Source organism: Rattus norvegicus, chromosome 5 (assembly GCF_021556685.1).
Source record: "Rattus norvegicus strain SHRSP/BbbUtx chromosome 5, alternate assembly SHRSP_T2T, whole genome shotgun sequence".
NCBI lineage: Eukaryota > Metazoa > Chordata > Mammalia > Rodentia > Muridae > Rattus > Rattus norvegicus.
The window spans coordinates 65,657,501-65,676,597 of record NC_141538.1 but is presented as its reverse complement, the minus strand read 5'-3'; the positions used below and the strand labels follow the sequence as shown (position 1 = coordinate 65,676,597).

At 47.9% G+C, this 19,097-nt stretch overlaps 2 protein-coding genes across 36 annotated transcripts in view; one reads left to right on the top strand and one right to left on the bottom strand.

Annotated features, from left to right (window-relative positions):
• The window catches only part of Tstd2 (thiosulfate sulfurtransferase like domain containing 2), a 44,227-nt gene that overhangs the window by 8,873 nt on the left and 16,257 nt on the right, over positions 1–19,097 (top strand). For 15 of the 32 annotated variants that reach the window (XM_087549692.1, XM_087549685.1, XM_087549690.1 and 12 more), the window contains 6 exon segments: positions 207–327; positions 4,210–4,335; positions 5,025–5,130; positions 8,330–8,448; positions 8,884–9,042; positions 9,610–9,748. In XM_087549692.1, coding sequence (XP_087405818.1) covers positions 207–327; positions 4,210–4,335; positions 5,025–5,130; positions 8,330–8,448; positions 8,884–9,042; positions 9,610–9,748 — 770 coding nt within the window. 32 annotated transcript variants of the gene reach the window in all.
• The window catches only part of Tmod1 (tropomodulin 1), a 77,387-nt gene continuing 71,408 nt past the window's right edge, over positions 13,119–19,097 (bottom strand). For 3 of the 4 annotated variants that reach the window (XM_087660451.1, XM_087660452.1, XM_087660450.1), the window contains one exon: positions 13,123–14,602. In XM_087660451.1, coding sequence (XP_087516577.1) covers positions 14,538–14,602 — 65 coding nt within the window. In that variant the 3' untranslated portion in view covers positions 13,123–14,537. 4 annotated transcript variants of the gene reach the window in all.

The following is a 19,097-nucleotide window of genomic DNA, read 5'->3' as shown; positions in this document are numbered from 1 at the left end:
AGTAAAGCGAATTTGCTTTCTGGTGCAGATACTGTCCTCTGTAGAGAATGTATGAAAGAGAAGTGCTCCCATGTCAGGAGAATAATAAGAACAGAGGCATGCATGCGTTGTTCACGACCAGCTTCATGATCTCCCGTTCTGCCGGGGTACACTGGGAACTGGCTCCTTGTGACTCAGGTGCCCTCTCCTCTGACTTTCCTTTGTAGTGGCCAGGGCAATGAGGAAGGAGAGGTGCTCCTGTATTACTGCTACTGTGACTTGGAGGACCCCGACTGGGTCTGTGCCTGGCAGGCAGCTCTGTGCCGTCACCTGCACCTTACAGGCAAGGTAAGCCCTGCTCTAGATGTGCCCTGCACAGCCTCTTCCGGCCTCCGTAACCTTGGGCTGCAGGAACCGTGCTCTTTGTAGAAGTCTTCTCTTGGTAGGTTGCTAGAAGGAAGGGAAATCCTGCTTCCATTCTACTGAAGTGTAAACAGTTATCGATGTTAACGACTCAGCCAATACCTAACGGGTCAAATAGTAAATATTGCAGGCTTTGTTAAAATTGTTTTTATTCATGGCTGGTATAGATTAGAAACATTCGTAGATGGTTCATAAAGGAGTGGGCTCTGTTACATCTGTCAACTGAGACAGGGAAATGTTCTGAACTCAAAAGCCTTTTATAGATTCTGCATGTTTGATTCCAAGTCACACCTTGGTTTTCCTAGAATCAGGTCTTCGATGATCTCAGGTACAGACATTTATTCCTTCCTTTCTGTGAGGCCCTTCCCGCCTTGACATGCCTCGTGTGCTCTGAGATCTAATCCAGTGCTGTTCCCTCAGCAGTACAATGTGAAGTGTCCTCACCATGCTCTGCCTTTGCTGCTGCTTAAAGACTTTACTGCAGTTTGAAAGTAGAGCCCGTCTCCCCCGTGCGTATGGGGCCTCGTGAGGCCAGAGCTTTGTCTTCCTTGATGTATTCTCAGTGCTAGAACAAGGTTCAGCAAGGATGGGAAACTTTAGAATAAAGGGGATTAAAGCTGCATGTTTCTCGGGTATCCACAAGTGTGTAAAGACGAGAGGAAGCATGTTCCCTGATGGTAACACCTCTGCATGAGAGGCTGGCGTTTCCTTTTGTGAAATGCCCTTTGTGCCTTATCCTCCAGCCGTGTGCCTATGCATGTTAAATACTTTTCAATTTTTAAATCAAAAGGAAGCCGTCTTACTTAGAATTTTACTGCTGTGAACAGACACCATGACAAAGGTAACTTTTATAAGAACAACATTTAATTGGGGCTGACTTACAGGTTCAGAGGTTCAGTCTAGTATCATCAAGGCAGGAAACATGGCAGTGCCCAGCAGGCATGGTGCAGGAGGAGCTGAGAGTCCTACATCTTCATCTGAAGGCTGCTAGTGGAAGACTGACTTCCAGGCAGCTAGGATGAGGGTATTAAAGCCCACATCCTCAGTGACACACCTATTCCAACAAAGCCACACCTCCTAATAGTGTCACTCCCTGGACCAAGCATATACAAACCATCACAGAAGTGAAGTAGGGACCTTCTGAGAACCTGGTGGTTGTGGTCCTCCTATGCCCCAGTTACTAGTAAACTAGTAACTAGTCAGTGCCATTTTCCACACCCGCACTGTCTGACAAGTACTGGTACCACTCACCCGTGCAGTTCATCCCCACATCCTGCCCTGCACTATCCCTTGACTCTGTTTACCTCTCTTTTCCACTCCCATCACCTTAGACCACACTGCCACTCTGTCTGTCTTGTCCACGTGTTAAATCCCCACTAGCCTGCCTGTAGTCCCCAGTTGTCACCATCTCATCTGCTCTCCAGGGCAGCAGCCAGACTGAGCTTGTTAGAACAGCTCCAGCAGCAGCAGGTGAGTGGAGCCCTGGGCACAGCCTAGGCTGCTGCAAGACCAGGGCCCTAGGCCTTTCCCACTCAGGTTCTTCCGTTTCTGGGACCCACCAAGTCTTGTTAGCCCATTTTTCTAGGCAAATTCTCTTCAAGGTTCATGCCCACACCCACTCTGTCTCTAGTCTACTCTTTTGAAGTTTCAGTTCTCTATTGTAATGACTTTCTCACAGGCCTTCCTACTTCTTGACTTCCCATCCAAATTCATTTTCTTCAATGTATCCTCCAGGGGCATCTGTAATAATTTTATAGCTCTTGTCTCTTTGTATCTCTTAGCATCTTGATCTCCTTTAGCCTGAGATATGGGGGGAGGGGGCTCTTTTCAACAATTATACCCCTAATTCCTAGCACATAGTTTTGAAAAACAGTAACTATCTGTGCTCTGATTAAATATGTTTATTTGGTGAGCTCTCTCACTGTTTTAGATGTTCATGTGACATGTACATAATTATGAAATCAGTCTTATCTTGGTTTAAAGCTAGGTGTGATGATGCACTCTCGTAATCTCAGCACTTGGGAGGCGACAGGAGGATTGCTGCAATTCCAAGAGCAGGCTAGGCTATATATAGAGAAAAAGGAGTCTCTTGTCAAGGAGGACCAGCCTCTTCTGGCACGCTAGCAGTGAGCAATCCTGTCCACCAGGTGGCAGCATCTTCCTGACTCTCAGACTTCACAGACTTGGCCAAGTTTAGTGAGACACTTCAGTGCTGGGTTTTGACATTATTGGTTCTTAGGCAAGGAAAAGGAGAACTTGAATGCCCCTTGCTGTACATCATATGACCTCAAGAAGTTTGAGAGTGAGATCTAGAGATGGCGGAACAGATACGAGCACTGTCTCAGCAGGTGTTCCACAGTGCTAGCCGTCCCTTGTCTGTTTCCTAGTTACAGGGCCTTTCCACCAAAGGGCATGTGAAGGAGTTTTTGAGGGTCTAGGTATTGCTAGACTAGTGAGTGAGTTTGGAGATGACTGTAGGGAGTGGGTGTGCGTGACATGCATTTGGCTTCTGAGATTAAAATGAAACAGATACATAAACAATGTTCATGCACCATCTCCCTGACTGTTTCCACACAGATTTCCTGACCTGGCTTTTTCTGTGTAGTCTCCTATTAGTTGGTGATAGGTGCACAGCCTGAGGAACAGAGATGGCTGTGGTCCTGCCTCATCCCCAGAGCTGTCGCCCTGTACTGCAGCCTTTATTTTATTTTATTTTATTTTATTTTGTAGGTTTTCTGAGATAAAATTTCTTTGTGTAGCCCTGGCTTTCCTAAAACTCATTCTGTAGACCAGGCTGGCCTTGAACTCAGAGATTGTCCTGTCTCTGCTCCCCAAGTGCTGGGATTAAAGGCATACAGCACCTATACCCCACCCCACCCTACTGCAGACCTCTTTCTCACAGAGTCAGTGGTACTCGGGATATTTCATCTCTGGGTAGCTACTATCAGTCAGTTGGCATTGGCTCGTAGGATGGATCCTGTTGTTTTGGATCAAGTGAAACAACAATTCACTTGTCTTTTTTGGACACTGAAAATGAATGGCCACAGCTGGTATTTTCAAGCACCCTACTCTGGGGTGGCTCCTCATAAAGCTGCTCCATCTCAAACTCACCTAGAGGATTTGCTCTACTAGGACAACTAACTGTGCAGGCCCCCAAGAATCCTCTCCCAAGCTCTCATGTTCTATTCCCAGTGAAGCATTCCAAAGACATTTTCAGGTTAGAGAAGCCAGAGAGCGCATTTATACATGAGCACCCACTATGTAGCAGGCATTAATGCAGACATGGGCACTTCAATGAGCAAAATATAACTTGAATCCAGCCCATGGGTTTGGGATGGTGGTTTTCCCTTGGCCTCCAAGCAGAGGTGATGTGTGCATTCCCACTGTCAAGTAAGGTTCGTCTTTAGGACTGGGGTAAAGTTGCCTCAGTGGGCTTGTTTTTCCCACTTTTGGCATTGTTATGCCTACGGAAGCTTCCTGGGCCTCCCGTGAGGAAATGCTGGAGCTCACCCTCTTCCTAAGCCTCTGGAAGCTCCTCTCTGGAGCCTGGGTTTTGACTCATCTCAGAGTCCCCTTTGGCTGCTGGACTGTTGGGGCTCTGGAGCAAACAGGCTTCTTGGAGTTTGTTTGGCACAGCTGAACAATAGGCCATGCTGCTTCAGAGGACGCTTGTGCTCTATCTTGTGATACTGTGGAGGCCACAGCAGAGCCTCTGCTTTTCCTGCTATGCTCACTGACATGAAAGGGACCTTTACTTTATCTGTGGAAGGCACCCAAGCATTCCTCTCTCTTTGTCCTGTGTCTCAGATTCGGATCGCGACAGAAGGAATCAATGGAACCGTTGGAGGAAGCAAAGTGGCCACCCGACTCTACATGGAAGTCATGCTTTCTTGCCCATTATTTAAGGATTACCTGAGCGAGGATGATTTTAAGGTAAGAGAATAGGAAAGGAACTAAGCTAGAACAGTCTGCTTCTGCGGGCCATTGAAGAGCACAGACAGAGCCTGACAAATCCCTTTCCCCATGAGCGCCAAGCAGTGCAGGAAAACAAGCAGGCAGGCCCATGTCCCCTGGCATGTCAGTGTCCTTTCTAGATCCTCATCTCCTTCCGATAAGGATGGTATAGCTAAACAAACTGGGATCCAAGTCCTGGAAAGGCTGTTTACAGACTTCTGTGGTGGACTGAAATTAAAGTTGACACCACATCAGAATCGAGCTGTGGTCCTTTGAGCTGTGGTGCTGTGTCTAAGAACTGTATGCTTTGTCACGGTATGCGGTAAGCTGGTGGGAGCACTTCACAGCAAGACACTCGTGGTCCAGAACAGAAGCTGGCGTGTGACCACCTGCAATTCTCTTATGGGTGCTGAGTTACATGTGTGTAGCCATACACACACAATGTTCCTGCATACGAAGAGGAACAGGAAACACTTATCAACATGTTGAATTATCTGGAACATTTTGGACCATAACTTTATCTTCTTTGAAAGTTCCTTTTCCCCGCCCAATTCAAGGTTTAAAATTTCAGCTATCACACTGTAAAACATACCATAATTCTTACATTTGACACTTGTCTCTACCTGGCAGTGGGACAAATAAACTCTGTCTTCTTTCTCCTTGGTTAGAGCAGCAAAGGAGGGTCTCACTGCTTCCCGGAATTGCGAGTCGGTGTGTTCGAAGAGATCGTGCCCATGGGGATCAGCCCCAGTGAGGTCTCCTACAAGAACCCCGGTATGCTTATGTTTTACAGAAGTGTTACTCTTCGTCATAGATATAAAGTGTATAAGAAAGTTAAATACTGATTAGCAAAAACTGTAATAAACCTTCTCTTTAAAATAGCCATGGGGAGACTATAACTGTTTGTCCATCCAGCACTTAGACTGGCCTCTGTGGTGCTTATGGTAACTAAAAGCTCATCTATACCCAAAGCACATTTTTCTTGGTGATGGTTTGGCAAGTTGTTTCCTTTTTCTAGAGAGAGCAGTTTAAAAGCAGTGTGGTTATTATTTGCAAATAGTTCATCAGCAGGAAGAGTGCATGGGCTTTTGCCACAGTAAGCAAATGGCTTTCAAAACCAAAGCAATGTTGTAGAACATTCGATCCCTGCTTCCCTGTGGTTACTATAGATGACTGAAAGGCGTTTGTTTGGCAGGGATTTTTGGTTTTGTTTTACTTTTTACCATGAAAGTTTCCAAACATTAACTAGAATACAGAGAATAATAGAGTGACCTTCCATATGCTTACACAAGGCCCAGCAGCAGCTGCTCATTCATGGCAAGCAGTCCCCTGGGCCCCATCCCTTTCTCTCATCCTAGATCCTGTTATTTTATTCATAAATTCTTTAGTAAACACCCTTAAAAGAAAGAGTAACATTTAAGTGTAACTGTTACCATGTCTAAAACATTTTAGCAACAATTAATAAATATCTGTCATTGAATTTCCTGTTTAAGTTTCTATTAAGATTAAGTAAGAGGGTCTGAGAAGATGGGTAAAGCACTTGTCACTCAAGTGTGGGGACCTGAGTCCCAGTCCCAGACCCATGCAGAGCTGCAATCCCAGTGCTCCTGCTGTGCGGTGGGAGCAGAGACGGGGAGAGGCTCACAGGCTAACTAGTCCACAGGACCCTTGCAAACAAGATGCAGGGGGGGCACTGAAACCTGGGCCTGTCTTCTGACCGCCACATAAATAAAGAAAAACGAACTTTAATAAGATCCCTTTCACAAGAAAAAGTGTTTTTGAACTGGTACATTCACTTCTCCCTCCCTGCAGATTGACTTTCGAGGATCTCAGTCATCTGGCTTTAGAGTTTCTCAGAACCTGGATAGTGTTAAGTGCATCCCCTGGGGTAGTCCTCAGTTGACTGTCTCTTGGAGACTCACCTCTCCCTCACTGCAGATGAGTTTCAGAATTACGTGTACTCACTGACTTGTATTTATGTGACTGTGCATGGGCTTGGGAACTGCAGTGAGCATGTGGGAGTCATGAGGCTCGGTTCTCTCCTTCCTCCTCAAACTCAGATCATGAGGCTGGAAGGAATGTTCTTTCACCTGCGAGATCATCCTGCCGGCCTTGCAGACCAGATCTGTAGGCACCGAATCATTTGGTATAGAGTTCCTCAGGCTTGGACGAGTCTTCTGTTCACTTCTCTCCCCTAGATCACTATTTAGGTTGAGAGTTTGCTGTCTGGTAGAAATATGGTAGCCACATCACATTACTTTTCAGCTTCTAGTATAAATAGAAATGTGAAATTCGCTTCCATAACATGATTAAATGGAGTATGTCCAAAACATGTTATTATGTAACAAATACAAAACTGTTAGTGAGGTTTCACTTTTCATACTTAGTCCCTGAAGTGCAGTTTGTATGTCACACTTACTGTTACCTTCCTTAAGCACGTTCAGGTAGTGGTCAGCCACAGGTGGCTAGCAACAACTCGGTTAACAGCTCTGGCCACAGCCATGATCAGATCAGGTGCAGTCCCTTTCTTTGCCTCCACTCCCATGACTACTTCCTAGGTAGTATTGTCTTCTCTCAGAGAACAAAGGGCCCCTGCTTCCAAGGCACTCTTTTTCATGGCTCAGTACCAAGAAGGAGGCCAGAGTCAGGCTAGAAGGAAAGGGTTAGATGCAAGCATCCTGGAAACAGGCTCATACATGAACAGAGAGAACCCAGGCAGCGGTGTGTCTACTTGGTGTCCCCTTTGAGTAGAGCAGTGACAGCAGCTCTACTTGGGATGGTAGGACACTGCTTGAAAGCTGCAGGGAGGCTGGCCTGCAGGCAGTACTGGGCTGTCTTCCCCTGAAGCATGAGATTTAAAAGGACCCCTTGTAAACATGTCCTTCCAGGTCTCTGTCTCTGTGGGACTTTCTGCCAGAAGAGTAGCAGCAGGGAACACATTTGGCTCCCTGAAACTCCCTGCAGCGAGAAGGCAAAGAGAATTTCCATGCTTCTTATAGTTCTGAACCTTAATTTTTATGTCACTGTTTTGGGACCCATGTAATATATGACACTGACCTGAATAACATCAGGCCTGGCTACATTCTATAATTTTAGCTTTCAGACTTGGAAACCCACACCGCTCCCCAGGTTTGGAAAACTATTGAGTGGTGGTTGGGATTTATGCTCAATGGGATGAGGTTCCTGTGACCCCATAAAGCTCTGTCATGAGTGTCACCAGAGGCCCCCACCCTGAAGTGTAATTATCCTGTAATGCCAAGTTCACTCTAAGTTCTTCACAATTAGTGAGCTTCCTGGGGATATTTCTGTTCTGAGAGTCATGGAGCAGACACTCCTCAGGCTAGACCCTTCTCTCCACCCTCCCTCGAGCACTCTCGCACTCGTCTCGTCTCTTCTCTTCTTCCCCATCACCTTCTTTTCATGTCTGCTCGTATTGTCACCTCCGCCCACCGCCCTCTTCTCTTCTGCATGCCCACAGATGCAAATACATCTTCTTACCCTTGTGTGGCACACACGGATGTCACACTCTCCTGTAATGTCACGCTCTCACCTCCTTGGCCCACCCCGAGGTCTTAGCAGTGGACTTGTGCTCAGCTTTTTCACCTAACACATTGAAGGCTGTAGTGAACACCGAAGATGTTGAAGTTCCTTTGTGGACATTGACACTGTCCCATTTCCTGAGTCACAGTGGACTCAAATCCAAACAAATCCACAAGCGCTTGGTTTAAGGAAAATCTCGATTTCCAAACTGCTGGAGCGCTCTAGTCTCAGGCTGGAGTAAGGAGATGGCAATACCTGGGCTGCTGAGATATCTCAGCCTAATTGTGAGCTGCTGCCGTGCCTGTCTGCTCCCTCTTCTGAGAAGGGGACGGGTGGAAAGGAGCAGAGCCAGCACTTCAGTCACATCAGGACGGCTGCGGTTACGTTTGCATTTTTCATTTTTTTTTAATGTAAATGTTTGGCTTGGTTTTAGGAATCCATTTATCCCCTGGAGAATTTCATAAAGAAATAGAAAAACTATTGTCACAGGCAAATCAGGAACAAGGTGATACTCTCCTACTGGACTGCAGGAACTTCTATGAAAGCAAAATAGTAAGTGAGAGGCAGAACCCGGTGGCAGGGGTGGGTGTGCCTTACGCAGCACCGTGTACTTCCCATGCCCTTAGCCACATCCCCTTCCTTCCTGCACCAGCATCATCAGGAAAAACCTAAGTCCTGAGCTCTGGGTCTGTTGAGAAAGCGTAAAAAGTATGAGTTAAAAGACATCTTGGCACATAAAAGGATTTTGTTTCCCATGAACCTGTCCCTGTCATGTGCCAGCGACCTAGTGAGAGCTGCCAGCATGGCCTCTACCGTCACCATGAGGGACCTGTCAGTCCCTGCCCCTGAGGTTAAAGGGTGAGAGTGTGGGATGTGAACCTCGGGTAGCAGATGCTTGTTGCTGAAGCGGGGGTTGTTACTGGAAAGAACTAGGCTCCCAGCAGGTACATTTTTATCTAATCATTTCCTTCTGTCCCCGTGTTGTAGGGACGATTCCAGGGCTGCTTAGCACCAGACATCAGGAAGTTCAGTTACTTCCCTAGCTACGTTGACAAAAACCTTGACATTTTCAGGCAGAAGAGGGTGCTGATGTACTGCACTGGGGGCATTCGCTGCGAACGGGGTTCTGCATACCTCAGAGCCAAGGTGAGCCACTGCAGGCCCAGCACACAGGTGAAGACCACTCCACCCACCAGCCGGTGTGGAGCTCTCCACCCCTCACTCCACCCCTCATCCCCCTGCTCACCACTAGCTGGCCAAGGGATTTGTTTTCCCTGGTACAGCTCCAGCATTGGTTTGGTAAGCATAAAACCTAAGCTTAAGTCTCCAGCACTTAGCAGTCTTGAAGACTCATCAGGTACAAAAGAGTAAGCTTAGCTGAGCAGCTCCCTTTCCTAATCCTCGTACTTGATCCTGAGAAGAGCAAATTCAGTAACGTTACATGTCCCAACAGATGCCTTCCTATATTTAGGGGATAGCAAAAATAGTTAGGCTTCCCAGGGTCTCAGAGGGTGAAGGGCCTGCCTGCTGTCATCGCTCAGCTTCCAGTAGGCAAGGTCTGGCCAGGTGGCTCCTTGACCCCTTGGTCAGCATTTTCCACCCCGTGCAGGGGCCTCTGGGAGCCCCTGGCTGGTGGGCATCGGCAGTGGATTCTCTGCTTGGACACTCACCACCACAGAACTGCTTCTAAGTCTCTGTTTTTCCTACACCCAGGGAGTGTGTAAGGAAGTGTTTCAGCTCAAGGGTGGCATCCACAAGTATCTAGAAGAGTTTCCTGATGGATTTTTCAAAGGGAAGCTGTTTGTTTTTGATGAGCGGTTTGCCCTGGCCTACAACAGTGCTGTGGTCTCAGGTAGGTCAGCCCAGGCCCAGAGCCACATTATTCCAGGTCAGAATCTATCACCATTCTAGAGTCATTGCCCAGGAAGGCAGGCCGGGACACCTGAGCATCGCCTGGAGATGTGAGGGGCACTGGGATGAAGCGGACTTCACATGGTGATGGTCATGCCATATCCTGGGTGGGCAAGTCCTGTAAATGGTCTTACTGCCACCTGCAGTGCCTGGAGCTGGACAGACAAGCTGGGTCAGGGACCTTTCCTAGAGACAGGATGTAGAATTCAGGGGATCTGAGACTTAGAGTGAGAAAATACTTCACTTCCGTCATGAGGCAGGCCAGTTGTGCCAGCTGTCCTGGGCCTCTGTCTCCAGGAGGATTCCCAGACCTGCCCCACCACGGCTGGTGCTCTGGGTGGCTCAGCTTGGCATCATGGTCATCACAGTCTCACGGGGGCATAGGTAGGCTTCCCACTCACTCTCGTATTTAATGTGTTAGCATTAACATAGCTTTTGTTACCACGCTTTGAAAGTTATTTTGCCATTTTGTATTTCCGTACAATTGGTTTCCTTGAAAACACGATGCATTTGATTTCATTCATTTAAAGTTACTTTTCATAGTCGGGGTTCATAGTCCTCATATGAGGCTGCAAGTATCCAGGGCAGAGTGAGCAGCAGATTGGCCTGTAGACACCGTGCTGTCCACGTGAGGGCTCGCTTGGAGGTCTGAACGGGAGAACAGAGAGCTGGTACACCCTTGACCTAAGGCTGGCCCTCCTTTCTCTGGGGAAAGTCCTCATCAGTTGGGTTGCAGCTTTAGGAGGGACACACATGGAGCCATGAGGGAGGAAAGGGACAGCTGCTTAGACAGGCAGATCAGCCAAATCAACCCTGGTGATCAGTGTTGTGACAAGCTGCAGCCAGACTGTCACACCCAGAGTGCACATCTGGAGATGAGAGTGGCAGGCCATGAGGGTGGTCGCTGCAGCCGGCTGGGCACACGGGGCCTCATTGGTTACAGGTAGTTAGGGAAGGAGACACAGTCCCCAGACCATGGATTGCCTTGGATACCACAGCTCAGCAGTATCTGAGTGAAAGTCATAGGTAGGCAACCTTATGGCTGCTACAGGTTCTAGAACCTTCTGGTTACAGGCCTCTTAGTAAGATTTGCTCATCTTCTCTTCTTCCCTTCTGGTCTTTGTAAAAAATTACGTTTACTCATCTGCTCATGTACATACCACAATGTATGTGTGGAGGTCAGAGGACAACCTGCAGGAAGGAGTCCGTTCTCTCCTTCCACCCAGTAGGTCGTGGGATGGAACCCAGGTCATCATTCTTGGCAGCAATTGCCTTCATCCACTGAGACATCTTGCCTGTTCACTTTTCTAATCCTTTCTCATGATGGTCTAATATTTGTTTCCTTTAAACCCTCAGATTTATAGCAAGGTATAGTATAGATCTTAAGTAGAGAACAAATGAGGGATGCGTAGAGCAAACACCCGCATGCCTGTGAGGAAGGCCAAAGACAGCACAGAAAGAAGGGAGACTGCTCTTCTCAAAGGCGACCAGCACTGGGCAGAAGGAGTTGGGTGATCAGATGCCTGGGGGGTGGCCTGGGTGGGGAGTTGTGCATTCTCCAAGTTGGATGTAATGGGGGTCATCTGTATTCAGGGGTGCTGCCCCCCTAGGAAGGGAGGTTTTCTCAGGGAGACTGTGGGGTGATACGCCGGTTCAGAAGCTCTTTCTCGGTAGAACCACAGTGGATGGAGGAAGAGGAGTCAGAACGTAGTCCTAGAAGTAGCCTCTCCACACCACCCTCACCCTCAATAAAGGCCTTTTTCCTTCTTAGCAAGAATAGTAGTTTCTTTAATCTATCTGTTTCTAATTTTTAGACAGGGTCAGTCTCACTGTACACATACCTCCCCCCCTCCCCGCCCCGCTGGCTGTCCTTGAACTTACAATCTTCCTGTCTCAGCTTACCAAGTGTTTAGGTCATAGTTGGTACCACCCTGCCTGTCTTGGAAACATTCCCTTGGACCAAAAGAGTGTATGAGATTCTAGTGAACTGAGTTATTTTAGAAATTGACTAAGTACATGCCTCCCCACTCTGTGTGTGTGTGCGTGTGTGTACATGCGTGTGTGTGTGTGTGTGTATGTGTGTGTATGTGTGTGTGTGTGTGTGGTGTGTGCGTGTGCGCGCGCGCGCGCACACTCGTGCACAGGCAAGAGAGAGAGAGAGAATAATGAGATCCTTTCTCCCTAGAATGTTCATATTGTGGAGCCCCGTGGGACCAATATAAACTCTGTTCTACTCCTCAATGCCGCCAGCTTGTGTTGACCTGTTCTGCCTGTCAAGGACAAGGATTCACAGCCTGTTGTGTCATGTGTCAAGACAAAGGGGGCAAGCAGGCTTCAGACCCCACCCAGGACAGTTTTAAAGAAGAGTGTGAGTGCACAGCCCGGAGGCCACGCATTCCGCAGGAGCAGCGTGCGTGACCCCCTGAGCCTGGGCCCGGAGCCTGCGGCTGCTGAGGCTGAACTGCTCGTTCAGCAGTCACTGGCTTCACGACGTAGAGTTACATAGCCATGTGCAGATGGTGAAGGTTGTAGAAACAAATGGAGAGTGTCCATGCTGGTCACTACCACCCTAGCAGATAGATGGCCACAGCAAAGGACCAGGAAGTCCAGCGTAGGCTACCTAATTTACCTGCTTTGATTGAGAAGATGCTAGAGCCTGGGAAAAGGTAAACCATGTGGGATCCCAGTGTTGATGAGAGATTGTCTTGAGCTTGGTGGCTCCTCGGCCGTGCAGCAGGGAGGCCCCGGCGCCACTCTAGTCCCCTGTACTGTCCATAGCCTTACAGTTTGGTGTCAGCAAACCTTCACCCTGGCAGCAAAAGTATAAAAGTTGGGCCCTGGGTATGGACTCTTAAACCAGACCAGCTTCTATCTCCCCCTGCCTCATTCTCTTCCCTGACTGCCCGAAGGCTCTGTGGCTTTGACCACCTCGTGCCTTGGAGCATTAATGAATCTGCCAACCCATCCCTTTATATGTGATCATGGCACTACTGAGTAGGGCCAGAGACCACGTGGCCTTCAGAATCTAAAGCAATTACACTTTGTTCCTTCACGGAGGTCTTTGGAAAGAGGTGGCCCATGCTTCTATTGATTAGGTTTCTTTAAAGATGGTCTTCTAACAGCTCTGCATTCCCCAGCAGTCCCTCTCTCTGCTTGTAAGCATCCTCAGGGATCCAGATGAGCAGCAGGCTTACGTCACATGTGGCACACAGGACATTCATTAGTGAGCTCATACAGCACGGTAGCGACCTAACCTCCTGGCCTTTGGGCACATGTTCCTGTCTCACAATTCTTAAGAAGCACACAGGCCATACATACACCAAATGGCTTTAATATTATTTTGCAGTTTCCAGTGATGCAGAATGCAGCTGCAGTTGTGTTTCAAGGAGAAGCTGAGTGGAGCTGGCTGTCCCTGCAGCTTGGTGCCACTCCTGGGCCTCAGTGACCACTCACAGTGCTGAGGCCCCGATGCCACTCTAGTTACCCTGTGCTGTCCATGGCCTTACAGTCCGGTGTGCAGGTCTTAGGTCAGAAGCCCCTGGCTGTGCTCTGCAGCTTTTGAGCCATCACTGTCATATCGGCTGAATCCCTAAGGAAAACACTCCCCAAAGCAACAAAAGTACTAGTTTAACTGGCACTGTGGTCTATTAAAAGGCACAAGAACAGTGTATTTTAACATTTTTACTGGCTCCCATGGTGTTAAAGGGATCCAGTAGGAATGCCAAGATTAGGTTTCAGAGTAATTCCTTGTGTTGTATGTCCAGGATCTCCTAATTCCTTACCATTGGGATGTTGTACTCTGCTGTCCTTCAGAGGCTTCGTGTGTGATTTGATTTGTCTCCTAAGTGACCGGGCAGGCACTTGGTGTCTGTAAGCAGGGCCATGCTAAATACCACAGGCATGGTGGACTGGAAATTCACCCAATGGTGTTGATCTCACATAAGCCGTTGGCTCACTGCGGTATTGGAAGATGTTTTTATGTGGTTGTAAGTTTTCATCCATCATGAAGTTGGCATTCAATAAAGAAGAAATGATTTCTGACTACAGATGAGAACCTCCCAGGTGTTCACACAGCACTCATGTCTGTTGCTTGGCGTGGTAGGTTTTGAAACTCAATTCCACCATTGCCTTTTTCTCCCCCTTTCTCTTACCTGGCAGAAGGAATCCTGTGTCTTTCTGATTCTTAGAAAATTCTGGGGCTTGTCTTTCATTCTTAGGGGGTGGGGACTTGATCCTGGAATCAATTTGGCAGCTTTAATCTTGATTTTAACGTTTCAAGTGGGGTTGAAAAATCATGAATCTATGTTCTTTTACTGAGCTGCTATGCTCAAATCTGAAATAAATTGTTTCACCATGCTTCCAAACTAGGTGGGAAGTGTTGTGTGCTGATGCATTCATGTTGTAAGTGCACCTAAGCACCAAAGCACGGCCGCCAAGGGCCCCTGGGCTGTCTCTGCCAGTGTCACGCTGTCTGCAGCAAGGCCTGCCAGCTTGAGGGCTTCTGCATTTTTAAATAATTATCAGACTGAACTTCTGTGACTAAAGAAAACCTTCACATTAACCATATTTTATAAAAGGTCCAACTACAGTCACTAGTTACCCTAAACCTTAATGCACAAAGAACTGAACCACAAGAGTTCACGCCAACATTTGCCTCCTGGTCTCCACTGGGGAACACACATTATCGGTAGAACACGTCCAGTTCATAGGCGTGGGCGTCCCTTTGCGCACTAGACACCGCTGCGGCACTTGGGAATAATAGGCCCCGTCAGGTCTGCGAGCCTCCTCTTCCTCACTACAAAGGAAGGAGAGAGATGTGAGGCAGCTGCCATGCCCAGGCCCAAGTGACCCTGGCTTCACAAGGTCAGAGCGCTTCCCAAGGACAGCTACAAGAAGGGCTGTATAGTTTGTTCCTGGTTACTAATGAGTCTGTGGTATCCTCCTCACATCTCTTCTAAATGTCTGACCACACAACCCCTCTGTCCTCCCCGCATCCCCTCCCCCATTCTTCACCTTTCACCTTTACCAGTTTGCCTACAGGGACTCCACAGTTGAAGACTGGATCTGAGCAAAATTAACATTAGCTAGTCCTAAGAATGGGGTCTTAGCCTGCTAAAAATGTTTTCCCTTGCTCCTTCTGGGAGTGCCTGGCCTGCCTTCTGCTTATGTTAATAACTGAAAATTGCCTGCAATTGTCATGCCCCCTCATATTTTAACAGTGACATTTCCCCAGGAGCAAGACAATTCATGCTCAAATGCTGTTCACATGACAGGTAAACCTGTAGACGGGGAACTGGGAGCCAGGAGGTTGCAGACAGGAGATAAAGGCTTAGTGAATGGCTAGGACCAAAGGGATCCTATGGCAAGCTATGTTCACTGCAAGAGAACACAAGGTCAGGGAAGGCCATAGATGAGCTAGAGTACAACCAAGGGGCCTGCTGATGTGTGTGGCGGAGGCAGGTAACCATTGCTACCTGTCAGTCAGTATAAGATGGTTTCTACTTGCAAAGCTGAGGTGGATGTGCAGTCACCAGCTCAGCCCATGGGTTTCAATACCTCAGTCAACTCGTACATGACTCAGATGGGGCAGGTATGTTGTGAAGGTATGGTCACAGGTCACAGATGCTCAGTGTAGGTCCCTACCCACTTCCCTCATCCCGGGTGAGAAGGCGGAATGCAAACCAGGATAGGTAGGCAATCTGGAAGGAAGACATCATCTAGCCACATTCCTGAAGGTGACTAACCGTGTCACACAGTTTGGGAATCTTAAAGGAACAAAAACCAAAATCCAAAGAACAGAAGAGTCTTGTACAGATGTGCAGTTTCTATAAATGAGCCCATCGCTCACATTAACTGTGCAAGCATGTCCTCGGGCTACCCTTACCTCTCCGTACCTATGGTATAGAGTCATCCACATACTTGTAGAGCCAGGATTTGAACAGAAGCCCCTCTAACGGCTCTGGGCTCTCTACGTTGTCATTTGCACTCCACAGGAAAGGAAATGGTAAAGAGAGTATGATGTTTGCTTAAAGCTAGAAAACTAGTAATAAACAGTGTGGTGCCACACCCCTGTGATCTCACCTCCCTGTGGGAGGTGGAGGTAAGAGCATCAAGAGTTCAAGGCTAGTCTCTGCAACATAGCAAGTTCAAGACCAGCCTCTGCTACATGAAACTGTCTCAGAAAAAGAGCAAAGCTAGGACCAGAAAGAGCTAAGACTTGTTACTTGAGTCTCAGCCTAGTGCCTCTCTCGGTAGTTTGATTACATGTCCATGTCTGTTCTGATCCTCACAGGATCAGCTCTCCTCTGTTAGAAAAGAAAGCCATAGTCCTATTTGCAGAGCTAGGATTGCACCTGTGGTCACTGACTTTGATGGAAAGTACAGGAGACCAGGTTGGGGAGGCAAAAGGTGAGAGGGATGGACTCCCATTACTCTTCCTTGTTGTATCTATGAGGCTAGATCTGAGTGCATGGTCCTAAGAACTAACTTTCACAGTAAGGGGCGCCCATGTACTCAGCTGTTGTGTCCAAGAAAGAGAAGCCATCCACCATAAAAGTTCTAGCAAGTGACTTGGAGTAGAAGCCAACATATTTGTTACTTCCTTTTCTTTCCTTTTTCTTCTTTTTCTCTTAAATCCCCATGCTCACCATGGCAACAGCCACAGGCTCCCTTGTTTATTAGCAGAGCCAGAGGAGATCTCCAGTCATCAGGACCCACCTCCACTCGTTGTCTGAGCTCCCTTTTACTACTTATGGGCAAACGAATCTTTCTACCATGTCTTAGGAAGTTCTCTGTACTCATTTATGTAAGTCAGCATCTGCCTGGTGCTATGTGAACCAAGGATGAAGGTACAAACAGTAAGTCACCTCGACAGATCACAAGTGTCCGCACACCTCTGAGGTGTGAGAGGCCATGTGGATGAAGTGACCCAATCTTCCTAGGATGGGCAGAAGGTAGGTCAGCTAGGTTGTAAAGGAAGAAAGGGTGGAGAAGTGGGAAATCCTTCTCTATAAGGACGCTTGCTGGGGGCACCCAGGCTGCCTGGAATGGATGGTTAACCTAGCAAGATGCTTGTCAGGATGTCACGAGGAGCCAGCCCTCTCTAGATGACGTACAAAGCAGAACTCTGAGACTTCTTTCTGTTCAATCCTTGGTTCTTCCTACTACAGACCGGTGTTTTCACTAAAAAGTGGGGATAAAAACAGCAGGTCGAGGCCGGTTGTTGGTAGTATGGGAAGCTATGTGGGTTAGTAATGTGGACAATGTTCAGAACAGAGCCTGGTACATTGCGGTGTGTACCACAATTCTGTGAAGGGACATGGGAGCCACATGGGGGAGTTGAGCCTGAGCAATGGCAGCTGGCAAGGCCTCTAAGTAGCAGAGCGGAGGGGCCAGCTGTGGGAAGAGTGCTGCTGAGAGGTGCCCATCCAAAGGACCTGAAGTCAAGGAAGCTGCAGAGGAGCGTGGCCCGTTGGACTGGAGGCTGGATGGGAGTTGCAGAGGCTACTGACTGACAGGAATCGGGGCAGCATCCAGGAGATAGCTAAATCTCTACTTGGGATAACTGCCCTTCATGGCACTTGCCCTAATGGTTTCAGGATGAGAGGAAACTGATTTGGAATCCAGCGGGTCCACAGTTACAGTTAGGCAGAATTATTACCCCAAAGATCCAAAGCCAGTGTATCACAGAGACGTACATAGCACTACTCACAGTTGCCAAGATGAGGAATGGGTAAAGAAAATCTATCAACAGATGAGTGGGTGAAGAAAATATGGGATCTATGCATGACACTGTCTGACCTTAAAGAACACCAGAACTCTGCCGTCTGCCATAGTGTGAGGATATCATGCTAAGAGAAACAGCTGGGTGCAGAAAAACAGATCCTCCACACCCTCGAATACAAGTAGAATCTGAAGAAATCCAGCAACAGAAGACCAGTAGAATACTGGGTACAGCAGCTGGAGAGTGAGGGGAGGGGTGGTGAGAGTGGGGACAAAGGTCAAAATATCAGGGAAGTAGGTGACTTTTTTGTTTGCTTTGTGACCTTCACACATGGTGTGTTGAACATTTTAAAATTGAAAGTCCATCTCAACTGATATTACCACAGAAAAATATTGAGGGGCCAGATACAATAACTTGATATTATAAATTATTCTACATTTTAGTGTGTACCTCATAAATATATGCAATTATAACTTGTTAATTGATTGTTAAAAATTAAAAGCTGATTTGAGGTTTGCTCCTGAAGTGCCTGTTAGAAAGGCGTTGGGATTACGGTAAAGGAGAGACGTTCTGCTTGTCAATGTGTTGTTTTCTGCACACCTCCCCACCCCCACTCCTGCTACTACCTAACTTGGAGGCTACAGTTTAGATTTTGTTAAGGGTGTGCTGGTGGCAGGTTTGGAAGGCCTGAGAGTCACTCTTAGCCTGGCCTGGGTTATAAATAACATGGAGACAAGAGTCACCTGAGGCTCTACTGCGGGATGGATAAGAGGTGACATCTCAACTCTGACCTTTAACCATACCCTGTTGTTCTATAAGCATCTACAGAACAGTTCGCTTGGAGCTGGGGGGGAGGGGGAGACCAAAAGATGCAACCTGGTAGGCTGTCACAAGCACTGCCAAAGGATGAGCCCACCTGCTGGCCCAAGTACTGCAGGGGCCCCAGTGCCAAGCCATTGACCAGCCCTGAGGCAAGCAGGAAGGACATCAGAGAGGCCTGCTCCCTTCCCATGTGTGCTCTAGCACAGCATTGCTGACAACCACAGTACCAAGAGACTAGCAGGAGGGTTTCACGATAAACCATCCATCTGGGAAGCCTGGGAGCCTAATTTACCACAGCATGGCAGCAGCAGGTAGCCACCAGGCTGGGAGAATGGTAGACATTTTTCTTTGGCAGGAAGAAGCCAATTGTACTAGTTGGAATCTGAAGTAGTTCTCATAATGGAATTAGCAAAGGAGTACCCAATTACATTTCAAACGGGAAGTTAGACGAAGTGAGGATAGCCTGTGCTGCTGAGAATATCCTCCAGTGAGAAACATCAAGGGAGCGACTACACAGGTAGGTCGCTGGGGTACCTAGAGGCCACTGTCATCATTTCATCTTGGCATCTCTGTTCAACAAACAGCCATGGTTCCTGTCCCCCACATGGCTTCACTGAAGTTTATTTGGTTTGTCCCAAGTCCAGTCATAGTCCATCACTGAGGGAAGTCAGAGAAGGAACTCAGGGCAGGATCCTACAGGCAGGAACCGAAGCAGAGGCCATAGAGGAACATTGCCTACTGGCTT